The sequence below is a fragment of the Mesocricetus auratus genome, unplaced genomic scaffold, assembly GCF_017639785.1.
Source record: "Mesocricetus auratus isolate SY011 unplaced genomic scaffold, BCM_Maur_2.0 Super-Scaffold_100011, whole genome shotgun sequence".
Lineage (NCBI taxonomy): Eukaryota > Metazoa > Chordata > Mammalia > Rodentia > Cricetidae > Mesocricetus > Mesocricetus auratus.
Window position 1 is genome coordinate 40,103,143 of NW_024429195.1, and position 20,980 is coordinate 40,124,122.

Below are 20,980 nucleotides of genomic sequence, written 5' to 3' on the forward strand. Positions count from 1 at the left end.
ACAGCAATGTATACCTGGCATTCCAGCTCTTAGGAGACAGAGGCAGGAAGGTCAGTGCAAATTTAAAACCAGATAGTACTTCATAAGGAGCTCAAGACAAGCTTGAGCTATATAGTAAAGCCCTATATCTAAAAAAAATCTGTAGTGCAAATTCTAATTGATATTGGGGTAAATGCTGAAAGGTCAGAGACATAAAGGAGCCAGACTCTAGAGAAACCTTTTACCTCTACTGAATTCTCAGACCAAATTGGGCAAGATCCTGTCCCTACAAATCCTCAGACTGAATGGGCGATCCTCTCTCTAAGAATCCTCAGGCTGAATGTAATGCTCCTGTCTCCTCCCACCTTATATTCCTCTTCCACCCAGCCATATCACTCCTAACTCCACCTCCATAGTGCTGAGATTCAAGTCATGCAACTACCAAGACTAGGACTAAAGGTGTAAACCACCACTGCCTGGCTCTGTTTCTTTTTTAGACTGGATCAATCACGTGTAGTCTTGTGAACTCACAGACATCCCACCTGCCTCTGCCTCCCACATGCTGGTGTAAAAGAAGTGTGCCACCACTGCCTGGCCTCTGTGGCCAACTAGTGGCTTACCTCTGCATGCTGATCTTCAAGCAAGCTTTATTTGTTAGATCATAAATCACAGTAATTGGATTTTTTCTTTGAGCCACCAGCTCATAGACTTCTTATTAACTATGAAAGCTTGACCTACAGCTTAGGGTTGTTCCCAACTATCTCTTATAATTTAAATTAACCCGTTTATGTTAATCTATGTTGTAACACGTGGTGTAGCCTCTCTTCCGTCTTGGACTTCCTGTTTCCTCCTGTTGTAATTCACGTGCCTACATTCCTCCTCCTCTTCCTTTCTCCCCCCAGAAATCCCACCTATACTTCCTGCCTAGCTATTGGCAGGTCAGTTTTTTATTAAGACAATCACAGCAATACAACTTCACACAGTATACAAATATCCCACAACAAACAAGAAAAAAATTTAAAAATAAAAACAAACACATGATTTTCTCTTCTGTGTATGAATGTGCAGGGATCTGTGTACATGGAATGTATGTGAATATGTGTGTGTGTTTGCATGTATGGGAGTGTACCTGTATGTGAAGGTACAAGTGCACACTCCATATGAATGCCTGAAGCTGACAGGGAGTATCTATGATGATTTCCCATGACAGGGTCTCTGTTAAACTCAGTTTATCTACAGACTAATTTAGCTATCCAGCCTGCCTAAGGCATTCCCTGTCTCTGCCTCCCAACTGCTAAGATTACTGACAAGTGCCACACCTTCCTGGCTTTTGTCTGGATCCCAAGGATCGAAACTCTAGTCCTCACACTTTTGCTGCAAGCATCTAACAAAGTGAGCCAGCTCCATGCTTTCTTAAGTTACGATCTAAAGATGGTATTCATTAGGCCTGCCTTTAAATTGTGTGACAATTTTCATGGCTCATTTGTCTTTTTCTGAAGGGAATGCAATTGACTTTCATCACTTTTCAATGGGATACACCACCATAAACACAGAGCTCCTTAAAACTTGCAGAGCAGTAGAGATCTACTGTTTTTCTAAGTGTGTCATTTCTGCGGAACTACCTTCCTTGTTCAGTTTATACGAAGCTTTTCATCCTCTCCTGTCCAGGAGAACAAAGGGCATCATTTTAAAATTCCATTTCTTCTCTTTCTTTCTTTCTTCTTTACTTATTTCTTTTAAAAGATCTACTTTGCCATTATTTGTTTGTATATGTGTGTGGGGGGGGGGTGCCTGTGGAGGCTAGAGAAATCAGAATCCCTGGAGAAGGAGATTGTAAGCTGTGTGATATGGCTGTCTGAGAACCAAACTCAGGTCCTCTGCAAGTACACCATGTACTGTTAACCATGAATTCAGCTCTCCAGGCCAGACCTTGATTTCTTTAAAAGCATAATTTATGGGGCTGCAAAGATGGCTTACCAGCTAAGAGCTCTATTGCTCTTACAGAGTCCCAGATTCTGTTGCCAGGACCCACGTGGTGGTTCACAAGCATCCATAACTCTGGCTTCAAACACTTCTCTGACCTCCGCAAGGCAAGTGAAGCACACATGCACAGAAAATAAAATAGGTATTTATAAGTCTTGCTGCTGCACAGGGTCACAATTTGGTGACCACCTAGCAGGTTGTAACTACAACAAAAGTAAGGGAATCTATCTGAGACAAGCATCTAGCAAAATCAGCTCCTGCCCAGCCCACATGCTGCCCCTACACACACACACACACACACACACACACACACAGACACACACACACACACACCACAATGTATCTCTATGAGAAGCATTTCAGTGCTGTTATAGTTTGTTTTCTATTGCTGTGATAAGACACTGACCAAAACCAAATTTGGGAGAGGAAAGTATTAATTTTATCTTACAGTTTACATTCCATCATTGAAAGACATCAGGGCAAGAAATCAGGCAGAAGCACAGGCAAGAACCAGAGGAACACTACTTACTGACTTGTCCCCTAGTATTTGTTTTCCTGTACACTTCAGGACCACCTGCCCATGGGTGGCACCAATCACATCAGTCAATAAAAGAAAATGTCCTACAGATATATATCTCTCTCTTTTTCTCCCTTTCTCTGTGTGTGTGCATGCCTATGTGTGTGTGTGTCTATGTCTCTGTGTCTCTGCCCCCCCATCTTCTATGAGTCCTATGGTGCAAGGTGTAGTTTGCAACTACTGCTCTAGAACCTGCCTGAATTCTGCCATGCTCCCTCCCTACCATGATGATAATGGACTGGACCTGGGAAACTATGAAATCCATCAGGGTTCACTAGAGTAACAGAACTATAAAATATATGGAATATATATATATATAGAGAGAGAGGGGGGGAGATTTATTAGAATGACTTACAGGCTGTGGTCCAGCTAATCCAGAAATGGATGGATTGAATGGAAAGTTTAAGAATCCAGTAGTTTCTCAGTTCACAAGGCTGGATGTCTCAGCTGGTATTCAATATGCACTGGAGTCCTGAAGTAGGTTCTAATGCCAGTGAAGGAATGAACTTGCTAGCAAGGTGAAAGCAAGCAGAAAGAGAGCAAAAGTGTCTTTCTTCCCTGTTCTTATATAGGCTTTCTAGAAGAAGGCATGGCCCAGATTAAATATGAATTAAATATGTGTCTTCTTACCTCCAAGACCTAGATTAGAAGCGGATCTTCCTACTTCAAGTTAAGCAAAAATCCCTCACAGGATGTCCTTCATTTGGGGGTTTTAGTTAATTCTAGATGTAATCAAGTTGACAACCAAGAATAGCAATAACAATGATAGTGGAAATAAGTTGTTAATAGTGAGATATGGCTTTATTGGTACCTCAAATTGGTTAAATTAAGAAGATAAAGAATTGGTATATTCCTTTACATTATTTTCTGTTCTACTTTAGTTTAACTGACTGTCATTGAACACAAATGAGTTAGCTTCCAGTATAATTAAACTCATCAGCATTTGTTTTGACATCTCTTCATCACTAACGATATAAACTCACAATTCTCAAGTATGGTATGTGCTGAGCATTATGCAGAGGGCTTAGTTAGGCAGAGAGGTAACACAGGAAAGCCAAGGAAAACTGAAGCAGCATCTGGAACAAGGGTGCTTATGGAATGCTCATGTGTGATTATAGACACTCCCCTACACACACACACACACACACACACACACACACACAACGGCACAGCTGCAAGTGGTCTTTGGAACCCTAAAGTAGGTAGGAAGGCAAAGGCTAACTGGAAAGGGAACTCAAGGATGTGTCTTCCCTTAGGTTATAATCCACAGTGGGCTGGAACTTTATAGTGGCACAATGATTTTGGAGTCACTAACATTCCTCTCAGTTACCCCTCACCCATGAGGCTATAAGTAAATTTAATATGCATGGTTCACCAAGACTGGGATGCATTCTTGACTTTTAGTCTACCTTTGGTGCCCTGTTTGGGGGGAGTATCCATATGTTCAAGACTCCTCAAGGAGAGTTAACATAATAGTTCCCTTTGATGATATGTAGTGGCTTTGTTTATCTACCTGAATAATATTGCCATGACATCTACCATGTAAGTAAAGTGCCTCTTGCTGGTGCTGGGTTTTTTTTTTTTTTTTTTTGGTTTTTACGAGGCAGGGTTTCTCTGTATTGTTTTGGAGACTGTTGGTCCAGCCCAGCCTCGAACTCACAGAGATCCGCCTGCCTCTGCCTCCCGAGTGCTGGGATTAAAGGCGTGCGCCACCACGGCCCGGCTAGTGCTGGGTTTTAGTTCCCATTTTCTTGGCATGTTCCCTTCTTTCCTTTTATTCTCAATATGTGTATACCTTTGCCAGCATCAAGGTATATTTCTTGAAAGATAATGTAATGTTGGGTATCATTTTTAATACAGTCAGTTTTGTGATTTTTTATTAGAGAATTAAAATTTTCAATTAGGGCTATTATTGAGAGGGGTTTGCTGATCCTGTCATTTTGTTTGACTTTTTTCTGGTTAATTTTCTTTTTTTTCTTTCTTTCATATTTATATCAGAGGTTTGATGTTTTACTTAGTTGGACATAGTTGTTCCCTTGTGTATCTCTTTCATGAATTTTACTCTTTCCTACATCCATAGCTAAGATTCTTTCTCCTGTATAGGACTCTTTCTGCATCTTTTGCATTGTGGGCTTGGTGATCATGAATTGCTTTAGTTTGTGATGGTCTTGAAATGTCTTTAATTCTCTTTCAATTCCAAAGGATAACTTCACTGAATACCTTTATTATCAGTTACATACTTTTGGGATTAAAGCATTATTCCATGCTTTCCATATTTTAGGGTTTTTGTTCAATGATCTGATGTTTTTTTCTTTGTTGGCTGGTGTTTTTAGCTTATAGCTTTTAACAACATTCCTTTAATTTGTAGTTTGAGTTTTTTATTATAGTGTGTCAGGGAAAGGTTCTCCTCTGGAAAGGTTCTAAATGCCTCTTACACTGGAATGCACTATCTTCCCTTAGGCATTGGAGGTTTTTCTGTGACAATTCCATTGAATGGCTCTTCTATGCCTTCTCTATAGACCTCAGCTCCTTATTTTCTCCACAAGTACTTAGGTTTGCTCATTTGACCATGTTCCAGAGTTCTTAAATGCTGTGGCTATGCCTTTTATTTCTTTTTTTTTTTTTACCATTGTCAGTATATAGTAGTTCTCAACCTAGTCTACCATCCCTGATACTCTTTGATTGTGTGATCTAATGGTGATACTTTCCCCTGTGTTTTTTATTTGTTTATTAACTTTTTCATTTCTAACATTTGTTCATTTCAAAACCTGTTTGCTGAACTTTTCATTTGTGTTTCTTTCTCTTCTGTGTTATCAACTTTCTTACCTACAACCCAAATTCTTGCTCTGTTTATCCACTTCTTTCCTCTTTGAAATCAATGATTTTTTTTTGAAGCTGGCTCATGAATCTTTTGCCTGGCATTTCTACCAACATATACCGCCAGTGTCTTTGGGTGCTTTGGTATTAATACCCAGTCTCACTAAGACAGAATAAACTACACTGCTTTCAGATGAGCTTCCTGCTTTCCCCTCCTGCCGGAGGGTGGCCTGTGTGGCTGAGCCATATGACGTATGTACCTTTTCTCTGCTTGTCACTTTTGTTTCTCTGCATTTTTCAGCAGTTCTACTGTTCTATTGCCATCTTTGTGACTTCTGGTATTCTTCAAATCCTGCTTTCTTTAGAGTAATTGTGATTTATTATACTCACTCTTTTCATTCACTGAGTTAGACAAAGGCAGATTTAGTCAGTCAACCATCTCACAACTGAAACTTCATATACTACATCATTAAAATTTTCTAATAAAGTTGTGGTCTGGCTATGGGCATAACTCTTGTTCTTATTCAACCCACTGTCTCTTAAGATATACTTAGTAAATATATTAAAAAAAAAACAGTACGTTGGCATACTCATATACACCTTTAATCCCAGCACTGGGGAGTAAGAGGCAAGTGGATTTCTGTGACTATGAGACTAGCCAGGGTGACGTACTAAGACCCACATCCTTAAGTGCCAAATAATACTAATAGATAAAAAAGAAAGAAAATATTTTGTAAGCTAACCAAACATTTCCTTGACTGATTTATTACTTTAGGTCATTTATACTGGCTAAAATATTAAAACATATTCAAGGACACAGATATAGATGAACATAATAGTTACAGTGGTTATTGCCACTAATAATGATACCAACTGAGTAACCACACTCCATTCTGTATAAATCAGATTTTTTTTTCAGATCCTGCCTCAGCTGAGATTGGCTGGACAGTGTAAGAACCAAGAGTTGTCCATCAGCCCTCAATCATGGGACCAGCTCACCAATCTAAGCAGGCTTTCCTCTTTATGGTGTGAGAAGTTTACAATATTTCTTAAGGTCTAGGCTCAGAACTAGCACATCCTAGTGGTCAAAACAAGTCACAAGGTCAGCACATATTTAAGGGATAGGAAATTATAACAGGCAAGGCTACAGGGATGGATGAATAATTGGCATCAATGGTATAGTCTATCCTGCAATTGTTATAGTTAATAGGTGATAGATGATAGATATATTATAGATAGTTGAGAACTAAATTGATTAATAAATATACATATATAGATAAATAATAGACAGAAGACAGAGACAGATCAGTAGATAGAAGATAGATAGATAGATAGATAGATAGATAGATAGATAGATAGATAGATGGTAGATAGATCAATGATAGATAATAGATACTGATAAAACATTCAAATTTCGAGGTGAGATTGGGTCTCCGGCTGGGACCACCCGCCCATCACCCATCCCCCTCCATCTTCGGGGCCGCTCCCGGCTTCCAGAAGAGCCGCCCACACAGGAAAGAGATCAGCCCCTCCAAGACCCCAACCCAGCGAGCCCAGCTTCAGGTGAGAGTGGGTCTCCGGCTGGGACCACCCGCCCATCACCCATCCCCCTCCATCTTCGGGGCCACTCCTGGCTTCCAGAAGAGCCGCCCACACAGGAAAGAGATCAGCCCCTCCAAGACCCCAACCCAGCGAGCCCAGCTTCAGAAGAGCCGCCCACACAGGAAAGAGATCAGCCCCTCCAAGACCCCAACCCCAGCGAGGCCAGTTTCAGCTTCAGCTGCAGTAAGGAAGGAGACCAGTGGAGACAGAAAGCCCCCACCAGCACCCACTGGAAGAAGAGATGGGAAGAAGACAGAATAAGAGATCACTCAGCAATAGAAACACCAACACGACCCCACCAGAATCCAGGGATCCAACACCAGCAAGACCTGAAAAGCACTACATAGATGAAGAAGAGGAGACAGACCTTAAAAATTATTTCATGAAGATGATGGAGAGCCTCAAAGAAGAAACGAGGAAATCCCTTAAAGAAATAGAAGAAAAAACAAACAAAAAAGTCCATGAAATGGGGGAAAAAATTCAAGAAATAAACAAATCTCTCAAAGAATCTAAAGAGCACCAAGAAAAAACAACCAAGAAAATTAAGGAAACAGCTCAAACAGTTGAAGGAGTGAAAGCTGAAATAGAAACGATAAAGAAAACACAGAATGAAGGGATGCTGGAAATAGAAAAGCTCGGTAAATGGTCTGGAATTACAGATGCAAGTATCACCAATAGAATACAAGAGATAGAAGAGAGAATCTCAGGTGTTGAAGACTCATTAGAGGACATAGCATCGTCAACCAAAGAAAATCTCAAAACCAACAAATCCTTAACACAAAATATCCAGGAAATATGGGACACCGTGAAGAAGCCAAACCTGAGAATAATAGGTATAGAAGAAGGTGAAGAAATTCAACTTAAAGGTACAGAAAACATATTCAACAAAATCATAGAAGAAAACTTCCCTAACCTAAAGAAAGATATGCCTATGAAAGTACAAGAATCTTACAGAACACCAAATAGGCTTGACCAGAAAAAGAAGTCACCTCGCCATATAATAATCAAAACATCAAACCTACAGAGCAAAGAGAAAATATTAAGAGCAGCTAAAGAAAAAGGCCAAGTAACATATAAAGGCAGACCTATCCGAATTACACCTGACTTCTCAATGGAAACGATGAAAGCCAGAAGATCCTGGTCAGATGTCCTACGAACGCTAAGGGAACAAGGATGCCAGCCCAGACTACTATATCCAGCAAAGCTCTCAATTACCATAGATGGAGAAAACAAAATATTCCATGACAAAGCCAGATTTAAACAATACGTATCCATGAATCCAGCTCTACAGAAAATGCTAGAAGGAAAACCTAGAGCCAAGGAAGATAACTACATTCACAAAGACGCAGGCAATATATAATCATACTTTACAAAACACTAAAAGAAAAAGGGAGGAGAAACTACACAAAATAACTTCACTAACAATAAATCAAGCGCAAACAAGGATCACCAATCAATGGTCATTAATATCCCTCAATGTCAACGGCCTCAACTTACCTATAAAAAGACACAGACTAGCAGAATGGATACGAAGACAGAACTCTTCCTTCTGCTGCATACAAGAAACACATCTCAACACCAAAGACAGACATTATCTCAGAGTAAAGGGCTGGGAAAAGATCTTCCAATCAAACGGCCCCAAGAAACAAGCGGGCGTAGCAATCCTAATATCTAACAAATTAGACTTCAAATTAAAATCAATCAAAAGAGATGAAGAAGGGCACTTCATATTCATCAAAGGAAAAATACATCAAGACGAAGTCTCGATTTTAAACATCTACGCCCCAAATACAAAGGCACCTACATTCGTGAAAGAAACATTACTAAAGCTCAAAATGCACATAAAATCTCACACACTAATAGAAGGAGACTTCAACACTCTGCTCTCACCGCTAGATAGGACCTCCAGACAGAAACTTAACAAAGAAACAAAAGAATTAATAGAAGTTATGACCCAACTGGGTTTAACAGACATCTATAGAACATTCCACCCAAATACAAAGGGATATACCTTCTTCTCGGCACCACATGGAACCTTCTCTAAAATTGACCACATAATAGGAAACATAGCAAATCTCCACAGATACAAAAAAATTGGAATAACCCCCTGCATCTTATCAGACCACCATGCATTAACATTAGAATTCAACAATAACACAAATCGCAGAAACCCTACAAACTCATGGAGATTGAACAATGCACAATTGCACCATCCCTGGGTAAAGGAACAAATAAAAAAAGAAATTAAAGACTTCCTCGATTTCAATGAGAATGAAGACACAACATACACAAACTTATGGGACACTTTGAAAGCAGTGCTGAGAGGAAAGTTTATAGCACTAAGTGCCCACATGAAAAAACTGGAGAACAGTCATACTAGAGAATTAATAGCACAGCTGAATGTTCTAGAACAAAAAGAAGCAAACTCCCCCAGGAGGAGCAGACACCAGGAAATAATCAAATTGAGGGCTGAAATCAATCAAGTAGAAACCAGGAAAACATTGAGAAGAATCAATGAAACAAAGACTTGGTTCTTTGAGAAAATCAACAAAATAGACAAACCTCTGTCCAAACTAACCAAAAGACAGAGAGAGAACATGCTAATTAACAAAATCAGGGATGAGAAAGGGGACATAACAACGGACTCTGAGGAAATCAAGAGAATCATCAGGGCATACTTTGAAAATCTGTACTCCACAAAATTTGAAAATTTAAAGGAAATGGACAATTTCCTGGATAGATATCACTTGCCAAAACTAAATCAAGAACAGATAAATAATCTAAACAGACCTATAACCCCTAATGAAATAGAAGCAGTCATCAAAAGTCTCCCAAACAAAAACATCCCAGGCCCAGATGGCTTCAGTGCAGAATTCTACCAGAAATTCAAAGAAGAGCTCATTCCAATACTCGTCAAAGTATTCCACACAATAGAAGCAGGAGGCTCACTGCCAAACTCTTTCTACGAGGCTACAATTACCTTGATACCCAAGCCACACAAAGACACAACTAAGAAAGAGAACTATAGACCAATTTCCCTCATGAACATTGATGTGAAAATACTCAATAAAATACTTGCAAACCGGATTCAAGAACACATCAGAAAAATCATCCACCATGATCAAGTAGGCTTCATCCCAGGAATGCAGGGATGGTTCAACATTAGAAAATCTATCAATGTAATCCACCATATTAACAATCTGCGAAAGAAAAACCACATGATCATCTCACTAGATGCTGAAAAAGCCTTTGACAAAATCCAGCACCCCTTCATGATAAAGGTCCTAGAGAGATCAGGGATAACAGGAACATACCTGAATATAATAAAAGCAATATACAGTAAACCAACAGCTAACATCAAACTAAATGGAGAGAAACTCAAAGCAATTCCTCTAAAATCAGGAACAAGACAAGGCTGTCCACTCTCTCCATATCTCTTCAATATTGTACTTGAAGTTCTAGCTACAGCAATAAGACAACAAAAGGAGATAAAGGGGATACAAATAGGAAAAGAAGAAGTCAAACTTTCACTTTTTGCAGATGATATGATAGTTTACATAAGTGTCCCAAAAAACTCCGCAAGGTTACTCCTAGAGCTGATAAACACCTTCAGCAATGTGGCAGGATACAAGGTAAACTCAAAAAAATCAGTGGCCCTATTATATACAGAGGATGAAGTGACTGAGAAAGAAATCAGAGAAACATCACCTTTTACAATAGCCAAAAACAGCATCAAATATCTGGGGATAATGTTAACCAAGGAAGTGAAAGACCTGTATATCAAGAACTTTGTGTCTTTGAAGAAAGAAATCAAAGAAGATACCAGAAAATGGAAAGATCTCCCATGCTCTTGGATTGGTAGGATCAACATAATAAAAATGGCAATCTTGCCAAAAGCAGTCTATAGATTCAATGCAATCCCTATCAAAATTCCATCACAATTCTTCAAGGACCTGGAAAGAACATTAATCAACTTTATATGGAAAAACAAAAGGCCCAGGATAGCCAAAACATCCCTATACAATAAAGGAACTTCAGGAGGCATCACCATACCTGACTTCAAGCTCTATTATAGAGCTATAGTCCTGAAAACAGCTTGGTATTGGCACAAAAATAGGCAGGTAGACCAATGGAACCAAATCGAAAGCCCTAATTTTAACCCACACACCTATGAACACCTGATTTTTGACAAAGAAGCTAAAACTGTACAGTGGAAAAAAGAAAGCATCTTCAACAAATGGTGCTGGCATAACTGGGTAATGGTATGCAGAAGACTGCAGATAGATCCATGTTTATCGCCTTGTACAAAACTTAAGTCCAAATGGATCAAAGATCTCAACATACATCCAGCCACACTGAAACTTTTAGAAGAGAAAGTGGGAGATACTCTTCAACGAGTTGGTACAGGAGACCACTTCCTAAACATAACACCAGTGGCACAGGCACTGAGATCAACAATTAACAAATGGGACCTTCTGAAACTAAAAAGCTTCTGTAAGGCAAAGGACACAATCAAAAAGACAAAAAGGCAGGCCACAGAATGGGAAAAGATATTCACTAACCCTACATCTGACAGAGGGCTAATCTCCAAATTTTACAAAGAACTCAAGAAACAAGTCTCCAAAACACCAAAGGATCCACTTGAAAGGTGGGGTACAGAGCTAAATAGAGAATTCTCAGTAGAGGAGGCTAAAATGGCCAAGAGACACTTAAGAAAGTGCTCAACATCTGTCCCGCGCTCTATCTCGCCCGCAAGAATGACGCGGCACACGATCAGGATCCTTCTGCAGTAAGCTTTATTGCTCCTGAGAGGAGGAGCATAAGCTATCACAAAGCGAAGACCCCACGCCCTAACGGGACTCTCCTTATATAGAGAGTTTCTCTCGCCTCGGACGTGGCAGTTAATTACTGGTCCAATTATGTCACCCGAGGTGACGTAAGGCACAGGCACCCCCGGCCTCGTGGGCAGGGAGCTCCTGCTCATGCGCAGCAGAGTTGTCATTGCAACTGTCAGGCGGATGTCAGCGCCATCTCGCCATGGCGTGGTTCCAGGGCAGCGCCCAACATCTCCCCCTTTTTATTTTAATAAAAGCACACAAAAGTGTCCCAACTGGGCTGCATAGGCTAAAACACCCATCCTCGTGCAATGCAACAAAGTCGCTGAGGGTGCAAGGGCTGTTCTGCCGACAGCTAATGGCCACCTCGTCACCAGAGACAGAAACCAGATGAATGGCCTACATCCGTTGATCACCATCAGGCTCTGCAGCCCATCAGGGTTCGAAACAGATGAATATACCCCATATAGCACCTTTCCGCGTGCAATGAGACGAGCTCAGCGGAGTGCAAAGGCTGCAATATCAATGATCACCTTCTCTGGTGCAAATGTCCAAAACATTTCGGACTCAGAGGTGCAAAGGCTGATCTATTGAAGCAGGGGCAGAGAAATATAGCCGGAGTCTGCCAAGGTGACAGGGAAAGCCAGAATGAAATGGGGATAATCAAAGGCTATTCTCCACGCTTTAACATGGTGAGCCAGACCTCCGCCGAGGCCCCATACTCTAGAGCCGCGAGTGCCTGTGTAATCATGACTTTATCTGTTTTTGCCTTTTTGAACACTTTGCAAAACAAAAAGAATAAAATTGCCATTCCGAAGCAGAGAAACATCCCGAAGCAGAGAAACATCCCGAAGAGTCCCACCCCCACCCATTCCTTGAAATAAGAGAAGACAGAAGAGATCCATGACGACAGTCCTTCTTGTAGGGAGACATCAATTCTGGTGGATCGCTGTTCTCAAGTCCTGCAGTATCTGTTCAAATTCGAATGTCCAATTCTGTAAAATGAACTGAGAAAGACTTTTGGACAAATTAGCCGCTCTAATAAAATTTTCATATTGTATTGATGTAACACAAAGTCCAGGCATTTTATATTCACATCCTAACTGCGCCAATTGCCATAAAATATCCAATTGTTCTTGAACCAGGTCGATGCGCTGATTAACCAGCATCAACCCTCCCTGAATTTGAGTATTTGCCGAACTTTGTCGGTCGAGCGCCACTGATACTGATGATGAAAGACCATCAAGAGTATCTGCCGTTTGTACAGATGTGGATAGGGCCATTGCCGAGGCGGTCACAGAGGCAGCCACTGCTGTAGTGGCCACAATGGCTACAATTATGGCCGAGATGCCGAAATCTCTTTTTGTGCGTAGCAGAGACAAGCTACTCGGGGCTTTCACCGGCACGGGCACAAACCTCGGCATTCTAGTCACCACAGCATAAGAATATTTCGTGGCATCCCAGCATAATGTATAAAAGCAGCTCTTGGTATCACATCTTAATTCCTCATTCTCACCTATAAAATTATTGCTTACAATCCATAAAAAGGGGGCCAAACACAAACTGGTGATGGGGCATATTCTTTTCTAATAAATTCTTTATGCTTCATATCTGAAGCTTGCCAAGTGCCGGAGCCAGATCCCCCGAAAATTTGCCCTTCCAATTGTAAGAGATTTGTCCTTTTTCCCCAGCTCCTCCTCCTATCATTACCATAGGAGTCAAATCCGTCAAAGGGATTGACCCAAGTTGTCAAGGGTGTCATATTCAAAAAATGATGCCCTAGGCTGGGTGAGAAAGTGAAGGTATTAGGGCCTACCCAGTGTTGATACCTAGATTGACATTCAGTCCAAGGCAGGATATACTCTTCTGATTGAATCCCTTTACAAAATGGGGCTAACTTTGGCTGATCATGGGGAGTAGCATTAGTACTAACCGGCAGCGCCTAACATCGGATGCATTGGCTACAATCTCTAAATCAGTTCCCCAACTAGCCTCGCCTTGCCAGGCAGCCGATTGATTCCTCAAATTAACACAGTTAATACTATTTTTATTATCATTTACTTTGGAAAAATGAAAGCATAAGCTTCCTCTTAAGGAGAGGGAGCGATTTTCTTGTACTGCATGAATCTGATTATCTTGGGGCAAATAAGCTAGCCCTAGCTCTTTATTGGTGAAAAAAAATCTAGGAAACACTTGTGCATTATACATCACCGGCATGGGGAGGGGAAAGGTCGACATGATTCCCCATCTTCTTTCTCCCGTTGCCCTCCAGGCTTGAGCCATGATCATTATCATCAGGGTTCCCCATCTTACGAATGAGTCTTTCCGGAACCCAGAACGGATTGTCTTCATCCTGTGGAAAAACACAGACAGCTCCCCTGGACCTTATCAGGATAGGATCCGGGCCTTTCCATTGATTAGTTAGCACATCTTTCCATTTCACCCATTCCTTGGGCCTTTTAGGTTCTGTGCAATGTCGCTCAGCCGCACTCATCCCTGAATCATCCAAGTTCAAAAAATTCAGGGTAAAGAGTGACATGGCTATGGCCACTCTCGGTCCAGGGGGTAGCTCCATTATTGCTCCCCCTTTTTGCTTTAATAAATATGATTTAAGTGTCCGATGTGCTCTCTCAATGATGCCCTGACCTTGAGGATTATAGGGCAATCCAGTAATATGAGTAACTTGCATTTGTGCACAAAATTGTTTAAATTTTTGTGAAGTATAGGCAGGCCCGTTGTCGGTTTTAAGACAGCGGGGTTTGCCCCAGGCACTCCAGGCCTCAAGACAGTGCTGAATCACATGAGAAGCCTTCTCCCCTGAAAGTGGGGTGGCAAAAAATATTCCAGAACAAGTATCAACAGAAACATGTATATATTGCAATTTACCAAAAGGGACATAATGGGTAACATCCATTTGCCAAACTTGTAAGGGGATCAAACCTCTCGGGTTAATTCCTCGATGGGGGACAGGCAAAAACTGACAGCAATTTTGACATTGTATCACTATATCTCTAGCTTCTTTTCTGGTTAAAGAAAAGCGTCTGCGTAATGTCTCTGAAGTAACATGAAATTTATTATGAAATTCTTTTGCAGCTATTATGGGTGAAGAAAGCGCAACAGCTGCAAGTCTAGTGGCTTGATCAGCGAGCGCGTTCCCTTTTGCCATGGGGCCGGGAAGACCAGAATGAGCTCTTATGTGTTCAATAAAGAAAGGATGCCGCCTTTGCAGCAGAGCAGCTCTAATGGCTTCAAATATGTGAGCCACCTTACTAGAAGGTCTAATCAACCCGGCAGTTTCAAGAATTTTAACTGCATTAACTACATATAATGAATCTGAAACAATATTAAGTGGGCCCATAAATTGTTGTAAAACTTCTAATACCACGAGGCATTCAACGACTTGTGGGGAAGATTCAGGAAAATGTTTTATATAAGTCATATCATTTACAACATAGGCCCCTTGTCCTGTTTTAGAACCATCTGTATATACTACTATCCCATTCTTAATTGGGGTATTAGAGGTAATTTTGGGAAAACTAAAGGCTGGGCCAAAGCAAACTGTAAAAGTGGATGCCTGGGATAATGATTATCAAAGGTCCCTGAAAATGAAGCACATAGGACTGACCAGTCGCTAGAGGTGGCGGCCAAAACCTGTATTTGATCCGGAGTATAGGGGCTAACAATGATATTAGGCTCCAGACCAAAGTATTCTATTGTCATTTTAATGCCTTTTATAACCAATTGTGCAACAGCAGCTGGATACCAATCAACAATTTTAGCAGGGGAAGCTCGAGGATGGACCCAGCATAAAGGCCCTTGTTGCCAAACAACGGCGGTGGGTAGACCTTGTGTGTTCAAGACACATAACAAAATTGGCTGGGTATAATCTATCCTATCCAGCTGGGCCTGAGTTATAGCTTTCTCGACTTTGCAAAGAGCCTCGCTTGCCGAGGGATCCAATTTCCTTGGGGAGGTGATATGCGGGTCCCCTTCTAAAATATCAAATAGAGGTTTTAATTCAATGGTGGGAATTTTTTTTAAAAAGGTCTTAGCCAATTAATATCACCCAATAACTTTTGAAAATCATTTAGAGTTTGTAACTTATCTTTTCTAATTTCAACCTTCTGTGGTCTAATGAAATCAGGTCGGATAACCGAGCCCAGGAATGATCCGGAGTCGGTTATTTGTACCTTTTCAGTGGCTAGGGAAAGTCCCCATTGACTTAATTGCTTTTGTAAGACAGGGAACATTTGCTGTAAAACTGTAAGATCTTGATGACATAACAGCACATCATCCATATAATGGATAGACAGGACCTGCGGGAACTGTCTTTTAACTGGGGCAAGTGCCTGATCAACAAAGAGCTGACAGATGGTTGGACTATTGGCCATTCCCTGAGGCAAAACTTTCCATTGGTATCTCTTATCTGGTTCTGCATGATTTAAAGAAGGTACCGTAAAGGCAAAACGCGGGCGATCAACGGGATGTAAGGGTATGGAGAAAAAACAGTCCTTAATATCTATGATCAGAAGGGGCCACCCTTTTGGCAGGGCAGTGAGTAGAGGCAATCCTCGCTGGACCGGACCCAATAGTAACATTTGTACATTAATGGCCCTTAGGTCATGCAACAAGCGCCATTTTCCCGATTTCTTTTTGATAACAAAAATCGGAGTATTCCAAGGCGAAGTGGATGGTTCTATATGACCAAGGCAAAGCTGTTCTGTAATTATTTTCATGATGGCATTCAGTTTCTCGGAGGTTAATGGCCACTGAGGAACCCATACCGGGTCCTCCGTCTTCCATGGTATGGGTCGTGCTGCCTCAGTGGCGCTCAAGAAAAAACCCAAGCCCGTTTTACCTTCATGAGGTCGGGGTGATATAGGGCGGGGATTGCCTTGCTCAAGACGTCCCAAGCCCCGGCCTTCTTGAAACCCCATCTTTTCCATCATGTTTCTAACTGAGGGCGAATAATTATTGGTTAAGGTAAGGCCCATTTCTGTTAGGATGTCTCTACCCCATAAATTAACTGGTAAGGGTAAGACATAGGGGGTAAATTGGCCTCTCAGTCCTTCTGAGGATTCCCAAGTTAGGGCACTAGAGCTGATGTCAGGGCTGGATTGATATCCCAGGCCCTGTAGAGAATGAGAGGACTGTGTGACCGCCCAACTTTTTGGCCACCAATGTGTTGAAATAATACTTTTGTCAGCCCCTGTATCCAAAATGCCCTCAAAACTTTTGCCATTAATTCTAAGAGTTAACTTAGGCCTTGTATTTAGTGCCACAGTTAAATAGGCCGAGTCCGTCCCTGTGGATCCCATCGGACCTTTTATATCTTGTGAAATTTGATCTTTTGCTGGAAGCAATACAAGCTGAGCTATCCTATCCCCCTTATGGATGGAGAAAACACCTTGGGGGCTGGAACAAAGAATTTGAATATCTGGAATATGGTGGTTATCAATTATTCCAGGATGTACAATTAGTCCCTGCGCAGTAAGGGCACCACGGCCTATTATAAGTCCTATCATACCATCAGGCAATGGGGGATGCAAAGGTGCCGCAGGCACTGGATGGACCCCCATATGTGGCATTAGTAGGACTGAGGTGGCGGCACGCAAGTCCATCCTGACGTCTCTTGTGGAGTCGTCTCCTCCTCGGAACTGGCCTTGGCAAACTGAGTCCCGTATCTTTGCGGGCCCCGGGATCGGGGGCCCACCTGGCCGTTTTTTGGCTCTTGGTCAGCTGTACCTGGTTTACGGGGGGGGAAGGAGATTGCCCTTAAGGTCTCTTATGGATCTGCATTGGCTTGCCTTATGGTAGCCTTTCCCACATCTGGCACAGATAGTATCCTGACCCTTTTTTAGAGCTCGACATTCTTTTTTTTAGGTGCCCTGGCTTTCCACAATTAAAACAGAGCCTCCGATCCTTGAAGCCCGTCGGCTTTCTTTGTGATTGAAGAATGGCAGCCGCCAAGCCTGCATTAGTAAGCGGTCCTCCGAGTTCTCTGCATACCCTGAGCCAATCATCCAAACCTTTTCCTTTCCTAGGGGCAATTGCTGTTTTACATTCTTGTGTAGCCTGCTCAAAGATGAGCTGTTCTATCAACGGCTTAACCTGCTCTGTATCTCCAAAAATTCTTCCTGCCGCTTCCGTCATCCTTGCCACAAAATCAGAAAACGGCTCCTGAGGTTGTTGTATAATCTTGGTAAGTTGTCCACCTGCCTTCCCTTTCTGCGTAAGTGACTTCCATGCCCTAATTACCAGGGTGGCTATTTGAGCATATGCGCCCCAAGGGTAATTAATTTGGTTCACAGCATAGACTCCTTGTCCTGTAAGCAGATCGAAATTCCATTCTCTCTGCTCTGGGGTGAGTGCTATGGCGTTAGCCCTCGCCTGTGACTGGGCAGCCTCATGCCATAATGCTCTCCATTCCATATATTGCCCCATATTTGGTAATACTGCCTTCACCACCATCTGCCAATCGGCAGGAGTTAGAGGATCCAAGGCAAGCCTTTCTATCTGCATAATAGTAAAGTTGGCATTAGGTCCATAATTACGAACCGATTCTGCCAATTCTTTTATCTGTTTATACTCAACCGGAGTATGTACCCGCCCTCCATTCTCTACTTCGAAAACGGGGAAGGTGAGATGGACCTTTCTTCTAATTTTTTCAGGTAAAAAGGAGAAACTATGTAAACGCCCTTCATAAGGGGGGGGAGAGAGCGGCATAGGCGGAGCAGATGGAGTTGCTATCGCTTTTGCTGAGGCCTTGCCCTTGGGTAGCAGTTTAGAGAAAAACTCCCCATCCGGGTGATATCTCTCCGCCTCGTACTTTGTAGCCTCTTCTTCTAGTTCTGTCTCATCTCCAGGGCCTAGAGAGTCTTGTTCGGAATCAGAAGACTCAGAACTGGCGGAGCTGCCGAGGTTCAGCGCCTCCAGTTCTTTAAAAGGATACATTTGACCTGTCCCTTTAGTGGAAAGGCCAGGAAGGGCATCTGGTTTTGCTATAATGTTCTCTCCTAAAACAGGAGGGCTCTTTTTCTTAGTTTTTCTTTTGTATACCTCCGTTTTCTCGCGCGCGCCTGACCTCTCACTACGTTCGGTTTCTGACATGCTATCCTGGGTTACCTCGAGAATGGCCTGACCCTCTACAACGGCCGCCTGGCAAGCTTCATCCTCAATACAGTTCTTCACTAGTTTCCATACTGCCTTGGTCCCTATCCTTAGGTCTCTTTGCTCTAGGTGTCGATCAAGATCCCTCCCCAACTTATTCCATGATGCCAGGGTGAGAGAGCCAGAAAGGGCATACCAGGGTGCCACACGATCGACCTCCTTGACAAAGCTCCGTAACGTCTTTCTGTCAACCTTGATATTCCTCTGCTTTAATACAGTCTCCAAGGTAGTTAATATGGATTGAGAGGACCCCATGGTGGCTGCAGCTTATCTACGTCTGACTAATCACCACCGTTACCAATGGTACAGATGACCGTGGCTTATCTACGTCCGTCTTACAGCAAATGGGGAAAAACGAAAGCAAAGGACAGAAGAGACTGTTCAGGCCCCTTTATCTACAGGAGGCTTAGGTGACCAGTATAAAGAAGACAAGAACAATACCAAGGAGGACGATTGCTTCAGGCAAACCCTCCCAAGGCGGAGACAACCCCAGACCAAAGTCCCAGATCAGCATACCTCTCCGAACTTACCTGCCTGCAGTTCTGAATCCTCCTCGTTTCCAAGGGGTCTTCGATGGTGCGGACGATGGCTTGGTCAGTTTCCCGGGTTTCGGCACCAGTTGTCCCGCGCTCTATCTCGCCCGCAAGAATGACGCGGCACACGATCAGGATCCTTCTGCAGTAAGCTTTATTGCTCCTGAGAGGAGGAGCATAAGCTATCACAAAGCGAAGACCCCACGCCCTAACGGGACTCTCCTTATATAGAGAGTTTCTCTCGCCTCGGACGTGGCAGTTAATTACTGGTCCAATTATGTCACCCGAGGTGACGTAAGGCACAGGCACCCCCGGCCTCGTGGGCAGGGAGCTCCTGCTCATGCGCAGCAGAGTTGTCATTGCAACTGTCAGGTGGATGTCAGCGCCATCTCGCCATGGCGTGGTTCCAGGGCAGCGCCCAACAAACATCCTTAGCCATCAGGGAAATGCAAATCAAAACAACTCTGAGATACCATCTTACTCCTGTCAGAATGGCTAGAATCAAAAACACCGAAGACAATTTATGCTGGAGAGGATGTGGAGAGAGAGGAACACTCCTCCACTGCTGGTGGGAATGCCGACTCATACAGCCTCTTTGGAAATCAGTATGGAGATTCCTCAGGAAAATGGGAATTAATCTACCACTAGACCCAGCAATTCCACTCTTAGGCATTTATCCAAATGAGGCAGGTTCATACAACAAGGGCATCTGCTCCACTATGTTCATAGCAGCATTGTTTGTAATAGCCAGAACCTGGAAGCAACCTAGATGCCCCTCAACTGAAGAGTGGATAGAGAAATTGTGGTACATTTACACAATGGAGTATTACTCAGCAGAAAAAAACAATGGAATCTTGAAATTCGCAGGGAAATGGATAGCACTGGAAGAAACCATCCTGAGTGAGGTAACCCAGTCACAAAAAAACAAACATGGTATGTACTCACTCATATATGGATTTTAGATATGGATCAGGATAGTGCCAGTCTGCACTTCCACAGATAGAGAGTCTGGGAAACAGGAAAGAACCTAAAAGATATGCATATATGCATAGTACCCAAGAGAAGAGGATGGAGACAAGATCCTCTGAATGGATGGGGAACACGGCGAGGGGTGGGGGGGAGTGGGACCTGGGAAGAAGAGAGGGGGTAAAGAGGAAGGGAGTTGGTCATGGGGGAACAGGAAGTTGAGGGGGTGGGGGTAAAATAGGGGGAAGAGGGAATCATAGGATCGAAGACAGATCAGGCACCAGAGTGACCTCGAGTGATCTAAAGGTATAACATCAATTGGCAAGCTAAGCAATAGTGGAAGGACCACCTCGAATGCCCATTCCTGATAATGAACGTGATGTCTATAACCATCCGGGAGCCTTCATCCAGTGATTGATGGAAGCAGAGGCAAACACACAATTAAGCACTGAACTGAACCCAAGGAACTCAGTGACAGAGAGAGAGGAGTGATGAGCAAATTGGCAAAGAATGGGCTG

General features: G+C 42.6%; 1 protein-coding gene across 1 annotated transcript; it reads right to left on the reverse strand.

Moving 5' to 3' along the window:
- Window positions 1–14,181: 14,181 nt before the first annotated feature.
- On the reverse strand, window positions 14,182–19,494 carry LOC121143239 (igE-binding protein-like). The gene is given in 4 exon segments (XM_040754624.1): window positions 14,182–14,232; window positions 14,234–14,572; window positions 16,991–17,002; window positions 17,803–19,494. Coding segments are annotated over 4 exon segments (1,818 nt in total). The 5' UTR covers window positions 19,219–19,494.
- Between the last annotated feature and the right edge of the window lie 1,486 nt (window positions 19,495–20,980).